At 32.1% G+C, this 19112-nt stretch overlaps 3 protein-coding genes across 3 annotated transcripts; 1 reads left to right on the top strand and 2 right to left on the bottom strand.

The window, feature by feature from the left end:
- Positions 1–644: 644 nt before the first annotated feature.
- On the top strand, positions 645–3960 carry LOC131629225 (uncharacterized). Its single transcript, XM_058900022.1, has 10 exons — positions 645–873; positions 999–1067; positions 1483–1562; positions 2121–2220; positions 2491–2544; positions 2637–2714; positions 2970–3067; positions 3136–3193; positions 3323–3444; positions 3546–3960. The coding sequence occupies exons 1-10, from the start codon at positions 664–666 to the stop codon at positions 3706–3708; spliced, it is 1032 nt and encodes a 343-aa protein (XP_058756005.1). The 5' UTR covers positions 645–663; the 3' UTR covers positions 3709–3960.
- On the bottom strand, positions 3927–5010 carry LOC131629226 (BAG family molecular chaperone regulator 5, mitochondrial-like). The gene has a single exon (XM_058900023.1). The coding sequence runs from the start codon at positions 4848–4850 to the stop codon at positions 4038–4040; it is 813 nt and encodes a 270-aa protein (XP_058756006.1). The 5' UTR covers positions 4851–5010; the 3' UTR covers positions 3927–4037.
- A 1829-nt stretch (positions 5011–6839) lies between these two features.
- Positions 6840–8128, bottom strand: LOC131629249 (BAG family molecular chaperone regulator 6-like). Its single transcript, XM_058900048.1, has one exon. The coding sequence runs from the start codon at positions 8061–8063 to the stop codon at positions 6951–6953; it is 1113 nt and encodes a 370-aa protein (XP_058756031.1). The 5' UTR covers positions 8064–8128; the 3' UTR covers positions 6840–6950.
- Between the last annotated feature and the right edge of the window lie 10984 nt (positions 8129–19112).

Genomic DNA, 19112 nt, shown 5'->3' on the forward strand with positions numbered 1-19112 from the left:
TTAAGATAATTTACATGTCACATTTGCATAAATTTTTTGTCATGTCACATTTCGTTTTTAAATTTCAACATACCATTTGGTATAAATTTGTCAATAATACTTTTAATTGTTTATTGCAGAAAAAAATACAAAATAAAATATTTAATTAAAAAAAAGGAAGGAGTACTAAGATTGACTACTATTGCTAGTAATAAATTAATATAATAGCTATACCCAAAAAAAAAATAATAAAAAATAATGAAATAATAATAATGATAAAATAATAAAATAGTGATAATAATAATAGAGAAAATGGGTGATGCAGTGACAGTGTAAAAATATTTTACACTGTCAACCAATCACGACTTTGTTAAGCGTCAAGTCATACTGTAAATTTTAAGTTACTGATATGATATGGCAGAATAAATTGTTTCCATTGAATAACCGTGTAAAGATTTTTTATACAGTCAGTGCACTACCTTTTTACTCATAATAATAATAAAATAATAAAATAGTGATAATAATAATAAAATAGTGAGAATAATAATAATAATAATAATAATAATAATAATAATAATAATAATAATAATAATAATAATAATAATAATAATAATAATAATAATAATAATAAAATATTAAGAAATTGAGTCCAAGAGTGAGTTAATTCACCATTCATCTCATGAAATGGCGCTAAGATTGAGCAACACTTTACATTCCATTTCAGTTATAGCTTCAAATCATTGTTCAAAAAAACCCACTTTCAGATTCACAACCACAACTCTTTCTGCTACAAAATCAATCACAATGGCTTTCACTCAAACCCCAAATTCAACTTCAACCTCCAAAACCAAAATCATCGATTCTCATCTCCACGTCTGGGCTTCCCTTCAAGAGGTAACAAATAGGTTAATCCTTGTTTACATCAAACTTCAAAAAATTAACGATTTTGTATGTTTATGTGTAAATTTTGTTATGATTTTGATATGGTTGTGATGATTTTGAATGTTATAACTTATAAGGCTGGTGAATTTCCTTACTCTCCTGGACAAGAGCCCGATTTACCAGGAAATGTTGATTTTTTGCTACAGGTTTGTATTTTTAGACTCTTTGTTCATAATTTGAATTAATGAATAAATAAATTAAACTTAATCACAAGTGTCTGTGTACGGCCACTGCCATATCTTTTCTCAGAGGTGTTAATGCTATAAAGTGTGATACACATAGAGTTACTTAAATCCTAATTGTTTATTTGATGTTTTATAACTGAACTGGTAAGGCCTCTTAGTTGTGGTTCAACTTTCTTAAATTGTTTGAACGAGAATAAAGCCGTAATTGAACCGGTTAAGTAACCGAATAATTGTAAATGTTGGTTCAAGGTTCAAGTGGTTGAAATTGAAATGTCTGATTCGGTTTTTAAAACATTGTTTTGAGTGAGTTATGTAAAAACTGATTCTGATTGGAGTTGTGTTTTGTATTGTGGATGATGGTACTAAACTTTTGTAGTGTATGGAGGAAGCAGGAGTAGATGGTGCACTCATTGTACAGCCGATAAATCATAAATTTGATCATAGTTATGTCACGAGGTATATGTTTTCAACTTTTTTTTGTTAACTTTGTTTTTCATGTTTGATGGAAGAAAAACTCGATGTTCAGTGCTTTTGTTGCTACTAGGGCCTGTTTTTTGGATTAGTTTATTTGAACTTATATACTAATATCAACACTTGTGAGACTGATTGAGAACCTATGGAATCAAGTTTTGACATATCCTTAAGCCGAACATTTGAGAGACTGTTTGAAAATGTCAATGGAAACAACTTTTGACATATCCATAAGCTGTTTTCAGCTTATTTCCGTAATCTTTTATTGTAGTTTATGAAAACAATTTATAACTTGTATCAAAACAATTGAAGTTTATTTTATCTTTTGTTATAGAAATAACTTATACATAAGCAATTATATAGTAAGCATATGATATAAGTGCTTAATTAAGCCGTTTGTCCAATTAGAACGGTAGATAAAATGAAGATGAAACATCTAGTTTTAGTATAATATTAATATCTCAGCATTTGACATTTATAGAATACCAGATTTGCTAGGATATGTGTGTTATTATTATTCATATGAATTTGTTTGTTGGTCAGTGTTTTGAAGAAACATCCGAACAAATTTGTTGGCTGTTGTCTTGCCAATCCAGCTGATGATGGAAGCGGCCTTAAGGAGTTTGAAAATCTTGTCCTCAAGGTCTAATGCTTCATTTTCATCTATCATATTCTATGTAGCATCGACACTTTAGAATGAAGATATATCCAGAGTCAAACACGTGTTGGAGTCGTACACTAATGCAATACTAACACATGTGGTTTCAATCACTTCCATTATTGCAAATTAGTATCAAGTTCTATATATATCCGTATTGATATTGGGTTCGTGTCTTTGGCAGTACTTCATATATCACATCAGACATGTGAGTTCTTTACAAATAAATTGATGTTTTATTTTTGTTTGGATTAGGATGGCTACCGCGCTGTTCGATTCAACCCTTATTTATGGCCATCTGGTGAAAAGGTAGGAAACTTGTTTTCTTTTCTCACATCTTCTTATTAGTAATCGGAACTTTATCGAATTTGTCTTGATTAATATTTAAATGATGATTGCAGATGACAAATGAAATAGGGAAGGCAATTTTCAAAAGGGCTGGTGAACTCAATGTACCAGTGGGCTTCATGTGTATGAAGGTGTTTTTTCTAATTTACATTAAACTCGTCTTTAGCCGTAGTTAATTTTATAGAATTAATTGATTCAAAAGAAGTTCTTGTCACCTCAAAACCAAACACTCACTTACATCTTCTCTCTGACTTTTTTCCTCAAAACGAGTAATTACTATTCGAAGTTTATCATATCCAATTAATTAGTCCCTAACATTTTGTTAAATCTGTTTGATTAATCCTTGTTAATTTATCGAAATATAAGAGACGGATGAATAATTTCAGGGGCTTGATCTGCATATTTCTGAAATCGAGGAACTGTGCACAGAATTTCCATCAACAGTTGTATTGCTTGATCATGTGGCCTTCTGCAAACCACCATTGTAAGCAACGCTCTGTTCACTGTTTTAAAGGCCTAGATAGTTACACTTACATGAATACTTTTGTGCAGAAATGATGAAGAAGGTCTTGTGTTTTCCAAGCTTTTAAATTTATCTAGATTCCCCCAAGTAAGTGAACCAAATGACAAACTGTTGTTTTCAATTCAACTGGTTGAACCAGCTGATTTGGCTCGGTTTTTAAAACAAAGGCGAAGATTCTGGCATTAAGAATACTAAAATTTGAATTTATGATGGCAGGTATATGTGAAATTTAGTGCACTTTTCAGAGTATCAAGGACACAATTTCCTTATCTGGATTTATCTCCTGTCTTGTCCCAAATAGTCTCTAGCTTTGGTGCTAACCATGTAATATGGGGCAGGTACGTAACTTCCATTCCATACAGGAAAAACAACAAAAGGAGTATAAGAATTTCTGTTAATAAAATATCATGTTAAGCTTCTATCAACCTTGATGTTGCAGTGATTTTCCATTTGTTGTTCCTGAGTGTGGCTACAAAGGAGCCAAAGAAGCAGTGCAACTTATTGGGAATGAAATATCTCTGCCTTCATCTGATTTAGAATGGATCATGGGTAAGACTGCTGCACAACTTTTCCAAAACCAATTGACTGCTGCATCTGGTTGATCGTTGCATGCTTCCGTCAACCGCGGGAACGGTGTTACATTCTGGCAACTTAATAGAAGCTCCAAAACAAACTTTTGCAGCGTTGTAGTTTTCCACTGTGGATTTGGTGTAATCATGTAATATACATTTTATTAAGTACTAGTTCTTTGGATTTGGAATCAGATTTGTTATCAAGAGTAATTAAAGAAAAGGCAAAAAGTTTATAAAACTCAAGGAAATTGATAGACAACTTCATTAAACTTAGTAGAGTTACATTAATCAGAATTGGCACATAATTGGCACATAATTGAGACAACAAAAGCAAAAATCATCATATGCAACCATTATATCTATGTTTGGCATATCCTCCTCTTATTCTTCTTCTTCAACTTATCACAAGTGAATGCTCTCTCAAGTTGCTCCACTCTTTGTGTGAGAGATGTGAGAACTGATGCTTGTTTCTCATTCTTCTCATACAATTGTGTCATCATATACATCATCATCTCATTCTCATCCATCATCCTTCTCAACATTTCTCTATTCTCCTCCTCTTCATCTTCACATCCAATTACAATCCTACCCTCCTCTTCTTTCACATCCTCACTACCCTCCTCAAAACTTGATCCAACACTCTCTTCTTTATCTTCTTCCTTCTCAACCTCATCTTGACCCTGTTCCTCTTTTACCTTCATCAAACAATCCTCCTCACACTTACCCTCAACATCTTCAACCTCATCTGCGGAACCCAGTGTTTGAATCTGATCAATAAATTCTTGAAGAAAAATGGCCCTTTTAATGAGCAACTTTCTCAAGTCCCTAAGAGCAGAAAAATGAAACACTCTAACAGAATCCAACTTAAGAAGCAAATTCATGATGGTTTCACCCATCCTTATCCTCTCCTTTTGCTCCTTCTTCATCATCTTCACAGTTTCTTCATTATTCACCTTTTTGTCAATCTCCTCCAACTCCACCTTCATCTTCAGCATCTTCTTCATACACTTCCTCATAAGATACCCTCTTGCAACCCTCTGAATCACCATGGCTGAGTCATTTCTGTTTCTCTCTGACCCAACAAAATGAACCGGAATCGAAACCACCTTTGACGGTGTCTTGTTGTAACGAAAAGGTTTTGTGGTTCTGTTGTTGTTAAAATGTATCATCATGTTTTGCGTGTTTGTAAATTGTTTCTAATATTCGAGAAAATTAAGGTTGTTCAGTTGCTGTTATGTTGGTGGAAGAAACATAGAGGAGAATAATTTATAATATGTATCCGTACGAGGTTGTTGGTTTGGAAATGTTCGAGAAGTTTCATGAGGCTAGAAGAAGAGAATCGAATAGAAGCAAGGAGAAGAATGAGATAACCGCTTACGTGGCATGGCCATCGGTGGGTCCCTCTACTTTTTTGTTTTGTACTAGATAACTGTCGAATCTTCTTCTCAATACTTGTCAATAGAATGGAAAAAACACGTTCTTTACAAAAGAAGTTGATGTTTTCCTTTATGTATTTTGATGGATACTATGTTGTTCCATTCCACCCTTGTTTATGCCTTTATGGTCATATAGTGAAAAGATAGCAAACTTGTTTTCTTTTCTTATACAAATATTAATCATCATATGGTATAAGCTAAAGAAATAATATCGATCCTGGTCGTACCTAATGAAACGTCTGATGATGGTTGTATTGATCTACATCATCCAAAGAGTTTGTTGAAACTCCTTCCCTAGTAAGGAAATGTCTTAGGTATCTCATTTTAGGTAGGATAAAGAAACATTTCTCTTTCCTATGAAATATCATATTAACTTGAAACAATTTTAGCCAGATGAGTAACATAATCCTTTAATTATAAACTATACACTAAAATATACACTAAAATATCATCGAATAATATCTTCGACGCAGGTTGCACCAATTGATCATTCTACCAACACAGAGTGAGTTAGAGTCGTAAGTAGGACCGGCCCAATCAATTTAAAAACTCTGTTTTAATTTAAAAAATAAGCCTAAAAAATAGGATTTTATACCGATTTAAAATTAAAAAAACCAATATAAAATCTTAATTATAAAAATAAATTATGATTTCACACATATTTTAGAAATATAAGTGTAAAATAGATTTTAAAAACAAAATATAATTTTATATCTATTTCAAAAAATAAGCACAAAATATTTCAAATTTGGTAATTAAAAAGATATTGGGCCCTTTAAAATTTGAGGCCCAGTGCGGTAGCACATGCTGCACCTGCACTGGGCCGGCCATGGTCGTAAGTATGAGTCTGAATCTATAAAAAAATGTCTCCCAATTTGTACGATTGTAGTTAGTTTTTATATAATCTGATATTCTCTGAGTCCTTAATGATCAATCTAAGATAATCAATTGAAACCAAATCCCTTAATAATTTGTCTAAGACAAACCATTTATGACTTCATACGCCTGGAACGCTCTATATGCGTTAAAATACATTAATAAAAAAGAATAAGATATGAGGACGAGCAACTTGCTTGACTTGACTCATTTAAGTTGTCTCAACTCAATCATGCCTCTTCGATGACTTAAAAATGGGCCGAGCTCTATTAAATTCGGATTTGAATTATTAGAATGTACATGATCTCTTAAATATGAGGCCGGTAAGAACAAGATGCTTTATGCGAGAGACCAAATTGTTCATGTATAATAACACAATCTGTTTATTAAGGCTTGAAATAAAGTAGGAGAATTTGCAAGTCCTAATGGCATGAATAGATATCAAAATGTTTGGTTCATGAAGGAAGTTTTGTATTCACCCTCCTCTTTCCATTTGCATATGATGGCAGCCTAACTGCAAATCCATCTTAGAATAAATAACATTCCCTCAAAAGTCAAGGAACTGGTCCTCACTTTGCAGACTGAACAAGAAAATTTGTAATTAGGCTCCATGTTGTATGGTCTGCTTAAAAGATTTATTGCTGACTAATTCAATAGTATTTAGGTTTTGGCTCCTCTTAGCACAAACCTTTTGCCATTAAATTTAAATAAATTTAAATTTCATTTGCAAGGTGTTTAAGTTTTCATTAAATAGGACCCAAAGATTTGAGAAAAGGAATTTCCAAAATTAAATCATACAGCATCCAAATAGTAGCACTACCACATCATCTAAGAAAACTAATAAGCAACTTCATTGAATTTAGTAGTTTCATTGATCACAATAAACACCTAAATGAGACAACAAATTCAGTACTAAAGAAAAATACAAAAAACCAAAATCACATAACAAAGCAAAAGTCATCATATGCAACCATTATATCTATGTTTGGCATCAACATGTCTTCTCCTCTTATTCTTCTTCTTTAACTTATCACAAGTGAATGCTCTCTCAAGGTGTTCTACTCTTTGTGTGAGAGATGTAAGAAGTGAAGTTTGCTTCTCATTTCTCTCAAACAATTGTGTCATCATATACATCATCTTCTCATTATCATCCATCATCCTTCTCAGTATTTCTCTATTCTCATCCTCTTCCAGCTCCTCACTTACAATTACATTTCTACCCTCCTCTTCTTTCACATCCACACCACCCTCCTCAATTCCTTTCTCCACCAAACTTGATCCCACACTTTCTTCTACCTCCATCTTCTTCTCATCCTCATCTAGATCCTCTTTCTCTTTTACCTTCATCAAACAATTCTCCTCTTCTTTTACACATTTACCCTCACCATCATGTTCACTCACCAAATATTTCATTTTTTCACCTCCCTCATTCTCCACCTCATACCCCCCTTCTTCCTTCTCCATACAATTCACCTTACCCTCACCATCCTCATTTTCCAAGACTTCAGTTTTCTGACCATTAACAACATGTTCATCCTCACACCCCACCTCTTCCCTCTCCAAACAATTCTCTTCAACTACATCACACTCACCCTCAACATCTTCAACCTCGTCCGTGGGACTCACCATTTGAATTTGATCAACAAATTCTTGTAGAAAAACGGCCCTTCTAATGAGGGACTTTCGGAACTCCCTAAGAGCAGAACAATGAAACACTCTAACACAATCCAACCTAAGAAGCAGATTCATGATTGTTTCACCGATCCTTATCCTCTCCTTTTGCTCATTCTTCATCATCTTCACAGTTTCTTCATTATTCACCTTCTTGTCAATCTCCTCCAACTCCACTTTCATCTTCAACATCTTCTTCATACTCTTCCTCACAAGATACCCTCTTGCAACCCTTTGTATCTTTGTTGCTGAAGCGGTTCTGTTTTTCTCAGACCCAACAAAAAGAACCGGAATCGAAACCACCTTTGACGGTGTCTTGTTGTAACGAGGAGCACCCCATTGAGTTTCGTACGAGGAGAAAGGTAACAGTGTCCTCTTGTTGTTGTTGTTAAAATGCATCATGTTTTGTTAACTTGAAATTTGTTTATGATTTCTTAAAAAATTAATGTTGTTCAGTTGCTATGTTAATGGAAGAAAGATGAAGAGAATGTAGTAATTTATAATGGATACGAGGTTGTTGGTTTCGGAAGACTCGATATGAATGTTTGAGAAGGTTCGTGAAGCGAGAAGAAGAGAATCGAATAGAAGAATGAGATTTGTTTGCTTACGTGGCATGAGTTGATTAATTTTTGTTTCTTCTAGATAACTGTCGAATTTTCTCAAAAGAATGGGACAGCCGCAATTATGTAATGTTTCATTAATTTATCTTTTTAATGTTTCATTAGTTTATCATTTTTCTATTGAAAATTATCTTTTTTTTTTTTAAGAGCAAATTATTTGGCACTCATAAATTATTAGTGTTGATTGTAAACTGTAAAACAACTTATAATTGACGCAACTTAAACTAAAAAATTGAGATAAAAATCAGAATAAAGAATAAAATATCAAATATGAATTGGCGATGAATAAAATTGATTCTATCAGAATTGAGTTTAGTAGAATTGATTTTAATAGAATTGAGTTTAGCAGAATGAATTTATGTTTGGATACATTTATGAAAAGTGAGTTGAACAATAAATTTCAGTATAAAAATTACCCATAATTAATTCTGGAGATAAAAGCTACAAATTCTAGCTTCAAGTAGGATCAATTCTGAAAGCAGAATCAATTCTACTTTTGATAAAAAAAACGTCAAAATCATTCAGAATCAATTCTACCTCTCTAGAATTGATTCTGAGTCTTTCAAAAGCTAATCCAAACATGCTATAAGTCGTGTGACTTTTATCCTTTTGTGTGTGTGCAGTTGGATAATCTTTTTAGGTGGATTTTGAAATAGAAAATGGAATTCATTAACATGAAAATGGAACCCATGAGGAAAACAAGCTATTTGGTGGTCTTAGTTACTCATCCCTTTCGCTTTCAAAATCAATTTGTTTTCATTTTTAGATCATCTTGCATCTACAAATCATTTGAAATACATAGAGTCTTTCTTCCTATGCCATTCTTCACATTCTTTGTTTTCTTTCAAAGCTCATGTTATGCTTTATTTTCTTGAGAGTGCCACCAAAGCTTTCAAACTACAAATGGTAAATGCTAAAAAAAAGTGATATGTTAATTGAATATCTACCTACTCCAATGACTACCCTAAATACTAGTTAGAATGTACAATTCAAAGTAATTAACTTCAGACCTTACCGATGTATTCCCTCTGGTTTTATTTATAAGCAAATATTCCTTTTTTAAGTTCATGAGTAATGAATGTATCTGGTCTATTATGTAGACCAGATACGTTCATTACTCAATAAACTTAAAAAGAAATATTTGCTTATAAATAAGGTCGGAGGGAATACGTCTCAACGTATATTATTTTAAATAATCTTCAAACTAGCATCTCAACCATCCATTCATCTCAAACTAGCATCTTCAAACTATTATTTTAAAGGACCACAACAATCTCTTAGACTATGTTTGAAAGTTTGAAGAGAAAAGAAAGGAAAGGCTTTGAAAAAATAGAAGAAAAGAATTGGATAATTTTGATTGGAAGAGTTTGCTTTTATTTTTAACATAAAAAATCTTCTAATATGGAGAACTCAAAATTTATATTTAATGAGAGTTTTGGAAGACTTGCTTGAATTTTCAAAATATCTTTTATATTGTTATAGTATTTGAAAAATTAGAAATATGATAATGATATACACTCTTTTATTATTCTATACAAAATTAATTTAAACAAAAAGTTAAATATTTTTCTATATTTTAAAAAAACTGATTTCAGAAACTTTCTCCTACCCTCTCCTCCAAACTCTCAAACATAATCTTAATTGTCTCATATTCCTTAATGGAAAAAAGGAAATCTATCGTTAAAGACAGGGTCATCTTTGAGGGCGTGAAAGACGGATTACCGCACATGACAAAAATTTATCACACTTAAGTCGTAGCTAAATAGGACTTCATAAAATGTTTGTCACAATTAAGCCTTAATTTAATATGACCTCTATTTGTTTTATCACGATTAAAGTACAAATAATCTACATGACCCCCAAAAAAAAATTGAGACTTAGGGTCCGTTTGATTTGGCTATTTTTAAAAATGATTTTTATAGTGCTACATAATTTTGTGAAAAATTTTTTACAAAGAAACTTTTTATAAAAACTTCAAATGAAAGTTTTGTGTGAATAATTATTCTTAAAATGTGATTTTAGGTATTTCATCTATTTATGAGAAAAAAAATTGGATATCAAAATTTCAAAAAATAACTTAATTTTGAAGCTATTTCAAATAGATTTTCATAAAAATCATTTTCAAAATACAATTTTTTTAAAAAATAGCAATTTTGACTAAGTTTTCGTCTTCAATAATGTATGTTTATGTTATAGGATGTCAAAATTAGTGTTTCATTTTAGAAAAAAATAAATATAAAAAACTTGTAATATTTTAAAAAACGATTTTGAAAAATTTATTTTCAAAAATACAAAAAAAAAATAATTTTTTTAAAGCTGAAACAAACTTATATAACTACAGAAAAACTTATATAACTCTCATTTGTCTATCACACTCGTAATGTTAATTTAAGAATTTTTGACTTCATGAGATTAAAAGTATTTAAAGTATTTCCCATTTGTGAATAAAAGGCCATTGTTTGACCATATATCTCAAACTAAATAAGTGTTATTCTAAGATATTTTCTTGACAATAAAAGATCTTCCCAATTTGGAGTCCATCTTTCCAAGGCTTCAAAATTTAGTATCCATTGGTAAAATTGTTTTTGATATTAAATATCTTAGTGAAGCTCTTTCTTGTTGACCTTCTTATCATAAAACCTACTCACCCTTTCCTCATGTTGAATAATATTGTCTAAAGCTAATAACCTTTCTTGATTCATGTTATTTAACTGGCCGTGCTTCATGTTCTAAAATATTGATCAGGTAGGTCATTCTGCCTATATGCAGTTTAAGAGCCGGTAAATTTAGTTTGGTAGTTAAATATCTGGACAATAGCTAATTTAAAAGGTGTCGTCTATAGGATTTAGGATTGTCTCATATCCGACAACTGGAGCGTAAAAATAAATAGTAGATGGTGCGATAACGGAAATATGATAGTAGGTGAGCCATCAAATTTTAAACGAGACTCTGATATCATGTTAAAAAATGTGGTTGATCTTAATTCATCTCTACAAAACCAGCTAATAATATGAGGACTACCCCCACTTATAAACACATGCTCAGGCCATACATTGTTCAATGTGAGACTCTTAACAATATGCTTTTTGATTACACAAATTAAAATTTTGTTGACGAATTTGACTTGCCCAATTTTCTTAGCATATTAAGACATTGAATCACTACAAGAAAACCTCAAAGTCAGGGGGTGATTATGCTAGGTACGTAAGGGTGTTTGCTGTGTGGTTTGGACGGTTTTGACGTAAAAAATAATCCGAACCACAAAAGAAAAAAGTATGCGGTTTGGTTTGACTCGGTTGGCTTTTAGAATTAAAACCTAACCAAACCAAAACAATATGGTTTGGATTGGTTCGGTTTTTTTTACAAAAATTTATTGAGTCATACATACACATATAGATGACAACATAACTTTGTATTTAGTCATTTATGCATTATCAAATAACAACAAAATTCATCATATTTGGATAACAATTTTTAATTTAATACACAAAAATAATATTAGATAAAAGTGGAATAAAAAATATAAAATAGTAGCATAAAGCAATATCAAAAACATTATAATGAAATAGAAGAAAAGAGGAGATGAAATATTAGAAAAGAAAGAACTTAAGAGATAAAAGACTAAAAAAGAATAAGTGATATGCATTTGGAAAAGAAGATGAGAAGATGGCGCAATACTGCTAGGAGAGATTTGAGAAGACTTAAACTGAAATCTTAAGTGTGAGGAAGAGAAAATCATTAAGGCTAAGGCATAATAGGGTTGAGTTTGGGTTGTGTCGCGGGGAAAAATCGTATCTTTTTTCGGGATGAGACACCTGATGCCTTCTTTGGGCTCGAGTGCTCAAAAAAATGATTTTTCTTTTGTTCCGACCAAACTTTTTATTGTTTCCAAAGTAGGAAAAGGAAAAAAGCTGCAATAACCTTAAAAGTGAGGGAGAGATCTTTGGGTAAGAGGGTTGGTTATACGAAGGGAAGGTATTAGCACCCAACGTATCTATAGTACTCTATAGGTTTCTTTTCTATGTTTTTCATTCCATGTTATTGAGAGGTTCTTGTGAAATAGGTGGGACCTAAGGTGTTTGTTTGATTATGCTCGCAAAGATCATCGCGATCCTCTGCATACATATCCCCTAGAGGGAATCAGAGCATCTGTAGCTCGGGGTCTACGGGTGCTAAGGTTTGAGTGGTTTGAGGGAGAAGTTTTGCTCGCCAAGGATACGACCTTGTGCCTACGTATTCTCAAAGGGATGTTGAGAAAGTCAGAGCAATCGTAGTTCCCACTTATGCTAGTGGAAGCAAAGGATAAGAGACAAATGTCATCTAAATGTTCGATGTATCTAATTTATATCATCACATACATCTGTTTGATTTTTGTTTGAAAATCTTTTCATTATAAGCCCTGGGCCATGCCACTTATGGTGCTTAGAATGATAAAGATGTTTTTTAGCCAGCCTTGTGGCAAAAACTTTCAATGAAGTCAGCCTTGTGACAAAAATTTTTGATTAATCAGCCAGCCTTGTGGCAAAAGTTTCAATGAAGTCAGCCTTGTGACAAAAACTTTGATTAATCAGCCAATATGGTGGAAAAAAGGTTTGATTGATTAGCCAGCCTTGTGGCAAAAAAGTTTGATTGAGTGATTGATTGATTGATTGTTTGTGATGATATAGAAGAGATACTCCTATCATAGAGATGATAAATGTCTAATCTCCTAGGGTATTTGATTTGGATATTGGGGATGCTTATCAGAAGCCCGTGGGTCCTTGTACGAAGCTCAAGAGGAGGCTATCCGAGGGTCCTTGCATTGTAAGCCCAAGAGGAGGCTATGGGAGGGACAATCCAGGGTCCTTGCATTGTAAGCCCAAGAGGAGGCTATGGGAGGGACACTCGTTTGTACAAAGCCCAAGGGGAGGCATGGTATAGTTGGTTTGAGCTCTTAGAGCGATTTCACCGGGAAACCATACTCTATGTCCTAACCTAAACTAGGGAGATTCTTTGCACGAAGCCCAATAGGAGGCTATGGGGAACCTAGTGTTGTACTAAGTTGAACAAGCATATATATAACACAATCACAAACATGAACAAGTACGAGCAAATATGAACAAGTACATGAACAAATATGAACAAGTATGAACAAGCACATATATATGACAAGGTGTGTGTATACAATGGAGTTTATGAAGGAAATATACCTGTAAGCATGATCCGTTTGTAAACACGGGGGGCTCGGGACTTATACTCGGGGAGAGGCCCACTTGAGTTTATTCAAAGCTATGTAAACAAGTATTTACAAAGGGGCTTGGGACTTATACCTACATGGAGGCCCATGGTATTTTTGGGAAGATTTAAAGAAAACCTTCATTTTTTGATTTGTTGTTCAAAGTTAAAAATCAAACTGATCGAGATATGTACAAAAAAGGTGTACAATGAAATACCTAATTTCATGTACTGGAATGGGACTTATACCTATGTGGAGGCCCATGTTTTATTTTCATAAAACATGGTTGATTATTTTATTAACAGACTCAAGGTTTCGTCGTTTGAAAAACTGTTTGAAAGTTTTGTTTTGAAAGGAGTTTTCTATTTTGAAAAACTGTACAAAGAAAAAGGAAAGGGTATATACAAAAAGGGCTCGGGACTTATACCTACATGGAGGCCCATGGTTGAAAATCAATTGATCAATCCAAAAAAAAAGATTTAATCAATAGTTTCTTTTGAAAAGAAAACCAAAAAAGAAAAGGTTTATTGTTTTGAAAAACTGTGATCGTTTGTTTTGAAACGGTTTGAAATTTTGAAAGAGATCAAATTAACTAAGATAAACACAAAGATTATACTTAATTTACACCTAAATGATTAGGGTTTGATCACAAAATATTTACAAATGATTAAGTTTGAAAAATCAAATGAAAAACAATTTTTAAAGTATTTAAAAACACTTAAAAAAATGTCATTTTAAACCTATTTAAAAATGTATTAAATAAATATTTTTTGGTGATTTTTTTTGGTATGCATAAAATACATATATTAAATGAGGAGTGTACAAAAAATGAAATTAAAATGAGTTAATTTGATTGGTTAAATTAATTGATGAAGTTGTGTAAAAAAAATTGAAGAAAAATAGTTGTAAAAAAAAATGGTTTGGTCCTGCCAGGGTTTGAACCCACGCCCTCTCTCTCACCAACCAAAACACTTGCCAACTGAGCCACGCTTGTGGCTTGTAATACATACGCCTTCAATTGAATATATTTTGAAACAAATATTTGAATTTCTCAAACCAAAAAACGCGCCAAGAACACAACCCTAACTGATTTTTGAAAATCTCCAAATCTGTGTGGTTTTGATCAAGTAAAGGGTCTATCTCACTCGGTTTTTCACAAGGAACATGATGGTATCATTTAATTTTATTTATTTTCACTCTAAGATCATTAATTCTCTGATGAACACGAAGAACCCTAATATGACAAATCATTGTGAAATCGTGTATGATCATGATATGATGCAATTGATTGAGGGTTAATGATCCTCGTAGGTGCAGAAACAAGATGGTATGTTCATATTTCATTTATGATGCATGGAGAATAGAGTTTGAAGTTCATGAACACTTACCTTAAAAACGGCACAACTGGAAATCGAATTCTTCAGTAGAGGTGTTACAGAAGTTGTTTGATGATCTGGATAGCTTCAATGGACCTTAGGGAAGGTGTCTGGATGCTTGGGATGGATTGAATTCACCTGGATCATTCCATGGAACCCGATCTGCAGTAGGACCAAGTGTGAATCGAGCTTGATGATTCTGAAGTTTTTGGTTGATGATGAGTGTTGGGATAGTTCATATGAAGTATATGGATGGTGTTTGAAGTGTTAGTTTGGACAGAAATGAGCCTGAGTGAAATTTGGCATGATAAGGCTCAATATGTGTTCATATGGAAGTGAGGTAGTGATTCTGAGATTTGAAGTGTTTTGGGGTGTATGAATGGATCAAGCACATCCCATATGATGTTTATGAGTTGTGGGAAGCATTATTTTGGCCAGAACTTCAAGGGTTTAGAGGTTGAGATTTCTACCTCTTTGAAACTTAAGAAACTTGCAATTCAAGAAAGAAAGAGAAAACCTATCTTTTGTGAGGTTTTGGTGTGATTTTGGAAGAGTGATTTACACCTCTATTTATAGGCCATGGATTCTGAATACAAGCCCTTGCAAGTTGATCCAAGAATGGTGATTTGGCACTTAAGAGATAGAAAGGAATCTTACCATTAAATGCATATGGTTAAAGTGACTAAACCATGGTTAAAATTGGCTATGCTTCTTATCTCTTTCCCATCTGTCTCAAATCAGAAAATATCTTCCAATTATTGCATCTATGCATCATTACTTGGATCATAGACCATATGGTTCAAAACTTTGGCAAAATGACTTGAAATTTCAAGTGAAAATGATCACTAATGGAGAAATTCAAAGCCATAGCTACACTCCATATTTTTTCATGCTCTTGGACATTTTGGAAAGCTCATATTACATACTTCAAAACCCTAGTTGAAAGTTTCTTCAAGACCTTTAAGGAAATGGGTGAAAAAGATCCATGAACTTTGAAGAAAATGAGGTTTTAAGTGAAATTTTCAAAAGATACCAACTTTGAAGCTCCATATCTCTTAAATGGTTGATCTTATGGAAAAAAATTATATGTGACAAAGTTGTTCATTGGATCAAAATCTACAACTTTCATGTTGGAAGTTTTTTTCAATTTGTATGAAAGTCAAACTTTTGACTTTTTGATCCTTGATTGATTTTCTTGATTTTTCTTGATCAAATGACTTCATATATCATATATTGATGATTTGAAACTTCAAAAGTCATGGTTGACCAAAATTCCCCAAAAGTCAATGGTGATCTTGTACAGTTGACTTTTTCAGACGAATCGCGTTTCTGGAGATTTCAAATGAATCAAGCTATCCTCATCAAATGAGTGGTATGAATGGATCATATTGAGGTATTGGAGGATATTGAATCATAGTTTGAGTTGTGACATCATGTCCTGATTAAAAAGTCAGTTGTTCAGATGAAGTAGGTCAAAAACCCTAATTGTCGACCAGATGAAATTGATGACTGTAGGTCTTGAATTGAGATGCAATTCCCATTGGATGCTGTCATAGGGATTATTTGAGGATGATTGAAACCTTTGATTGACTTCCTGGGGATTTTTAGGGTTTCCCAAATGTGATCTCTGATTTCAGTCCCTGATAGTTCAAAAACCCTAATATGATGATTTGAAATTTCACTGTTGATCAATCTTTGTGTAGGAGATGTTCTGAGCCAATGGATTAAGTCAAAATGATGCACTTGGGGTCTTGAGGTCATTTCCCAAGTAATTAGGTCAAATCCTGAGCAAAAGTCAGGAGTATGCTATCTTCAGTCAAAACCCTAATTTGGTTGATTCAGTGCCTTTGAGCTTGTTGAAATGAATCTTTGGGGACCAAATGTTGATTGTTGATGAAGATGATTCATTTGAGATGAAGGGGAAACAAAACCCTAATTGATTGTTGCTTGTACTGATGAGTGATTTCTTGTTTAAATCCTGCTGAGTCACAAGTAACAAACACAGGCTATGCAATTTGTTAGAGATGCAAATGATGCATATGCAAATGATATGAGGTGGTATCTTAGGTCAAAAATTGGGGTATGACAGGTTGGATATAAGTTAATTGAAGTTTGAGAGTTGTAACATAATGCGGTTTGATTTGGTTTGGTTCGACTTGTAAAATACAAACCGCAAATCGAACCCAACCGCACGGTTTGTTAAAAAATGGCCCAAACACATCCGAACCAAATGCGGTTTTTTGCGATTTCGATTTGGTTTGGTTTGGTTTTGCAGATTTCTATTAGGCCGGTTTGATTTTAAACACCCCTCATGCCAGGTGTTAATCATCTCGCAACACAATTTTTTTAAAAATTATTTCTTTTTTCATCTCGTAACTGATGGTGGTAAATTTTAAAATTTTGAGAAGTGAGTTGTGGGATGAAAAACATGCGGCAATGGTTTTTTTATAAAAGTATTGGGGGAAATTAAATGGCTCAATTAATGAGGCGTCAGGTGGCAGTGAACCATTCTGACTTGATCAGACGTTGCGGGATGCATTTCACGCCGCAACGCCTTTTTCTGACTCATCCCTTGCAGGTTTAATTCACTTCGTAACTTCCAACGACTTTAAATGTTACAGAGCGAATTTCACATTGCAACCTTGCTATATAATTCCACGACTTCAGCTCTTTCTTTACATTCCAAAAATTCTCCTTCCTCTTCATTTCGCCACTCCAACACTTCTCTTCCCTTTTTACATATCAAAACTCTCTCAAATCTCTCATCATCAACACAAATCAATAGAAATTTTTTATCCAACAAAACTTGACAAAATTTATTTTTGAAGCTGAATTCAGATTTCTTTTAAAGATTTTCGTCAAATCCATTTGTTAAGACACACATATAAAAATAATTTTGTTGTTATTTTATAATAAGTTGTATGAGCTAATGTAGATTTAGTTTTTTTTTTTTGAAATATGTATGATAAAATTCATGATTGTTTAATTTGTGTATAATAAGTTAGAAATAATTTATGGTAAAATTTAATATGCTTCTATTGTTAAAACATATGAAGTGAATGTATTAGTAAATCTGTTTAAGATAAAAATGAGTGTATATATATATATATATATATATATATATATATATATATATATATATATATATATATATATATATATATATATATATATATATATATATATATTTTTAAGTGTATGATAAATTGTTAAAAAATGTTTATAATTTTTTTATATAATAAAATTTTTTAAAAAAATTCGTTTTTAAATTTGTTTAGAAAATATGTCAATTATTTCATTTTTTAAACAGAAATAATAATATAATAGATTTTATTTTATTATTTTTGTTAAAACAACTTTTAATATATTGTTAAAAATAAAATAATATATATGTTTTTTAAAACATAATATAATTAAAACAGAAATAAACATATGTATTATATTTATATTATTTTAAAAATAGAATTATAATATATTTTATATTATTATTATATTATTTTGACACTATTATTATTATAATTTTTAAAAGCAGAATAAAAATATATTGTTAAAAATAGAATAATAAATTTTTATAAACTGAATGAGATAATTTTAAAAACAAAATATTATTATTATTTTTGAAAAACATAATATTATTATTTTAAAAACAGAATATTAATATTATTTTTAAAAACAGAATACTGTTTTTTTTTTAGTAAAATAAGAATTTTATTACCAAAAAACAGTTTATACATGCCGATCATTACATCGATCCAGGCAGCCAGACAAACAAAAACACAAACTGAAAACTAGACAAACAAATCAACTAATAACCATGGTATCCATATTCACATGGTTTTTCAATACTTTTTTAGAACTAGCTCTAAGTCCTATAGTGTATTTGATTCTCATAATGATATCCTCAGAAGGTTGGCTTTGGCTAAATATCTTCTCATTTCGCAGGTTCCACAAATGGTAAATAACTTCAGCAATAGCCAATTTGAGCAAACATCTTCTCCAACCTTTTTTTGTTGTTTCCATAGAAAGCCAATGTTTCTCTTCATCCCAACTTTTGCATCTTCTAACATAGCCAATCCAGTCCATGATTTGAATCCACACATGACTAGTGTACCTACAATCAAAAAACAGATGCCCGATATTTTCAGCTTGATCACAAAAGCTACACAAGCCATCTATTTGTGTATTAATCTTCCTCAATCTATCTTTGGTAGGGAGAAGATTTAGAATAGACAACCAAAGA

This window comes from Vicia villosa, unplaced genomic scaffold (genome assembly GCF_029867415.1).
Source record: "Vicia villosa cultivar HV-30 ecotype Madison, WI unplaced genomic scaffold, Vvil1.0 ctg.000538F_1_1, whole genome shotgun sequence".
In the NCBI taxonomy this organism is placed as follows: Eukaryota; Viridiplantae; Streptophyta; class Magnoliopsida; order Fabales; family Fabaceae; genus Vicia; species Vicia villosa.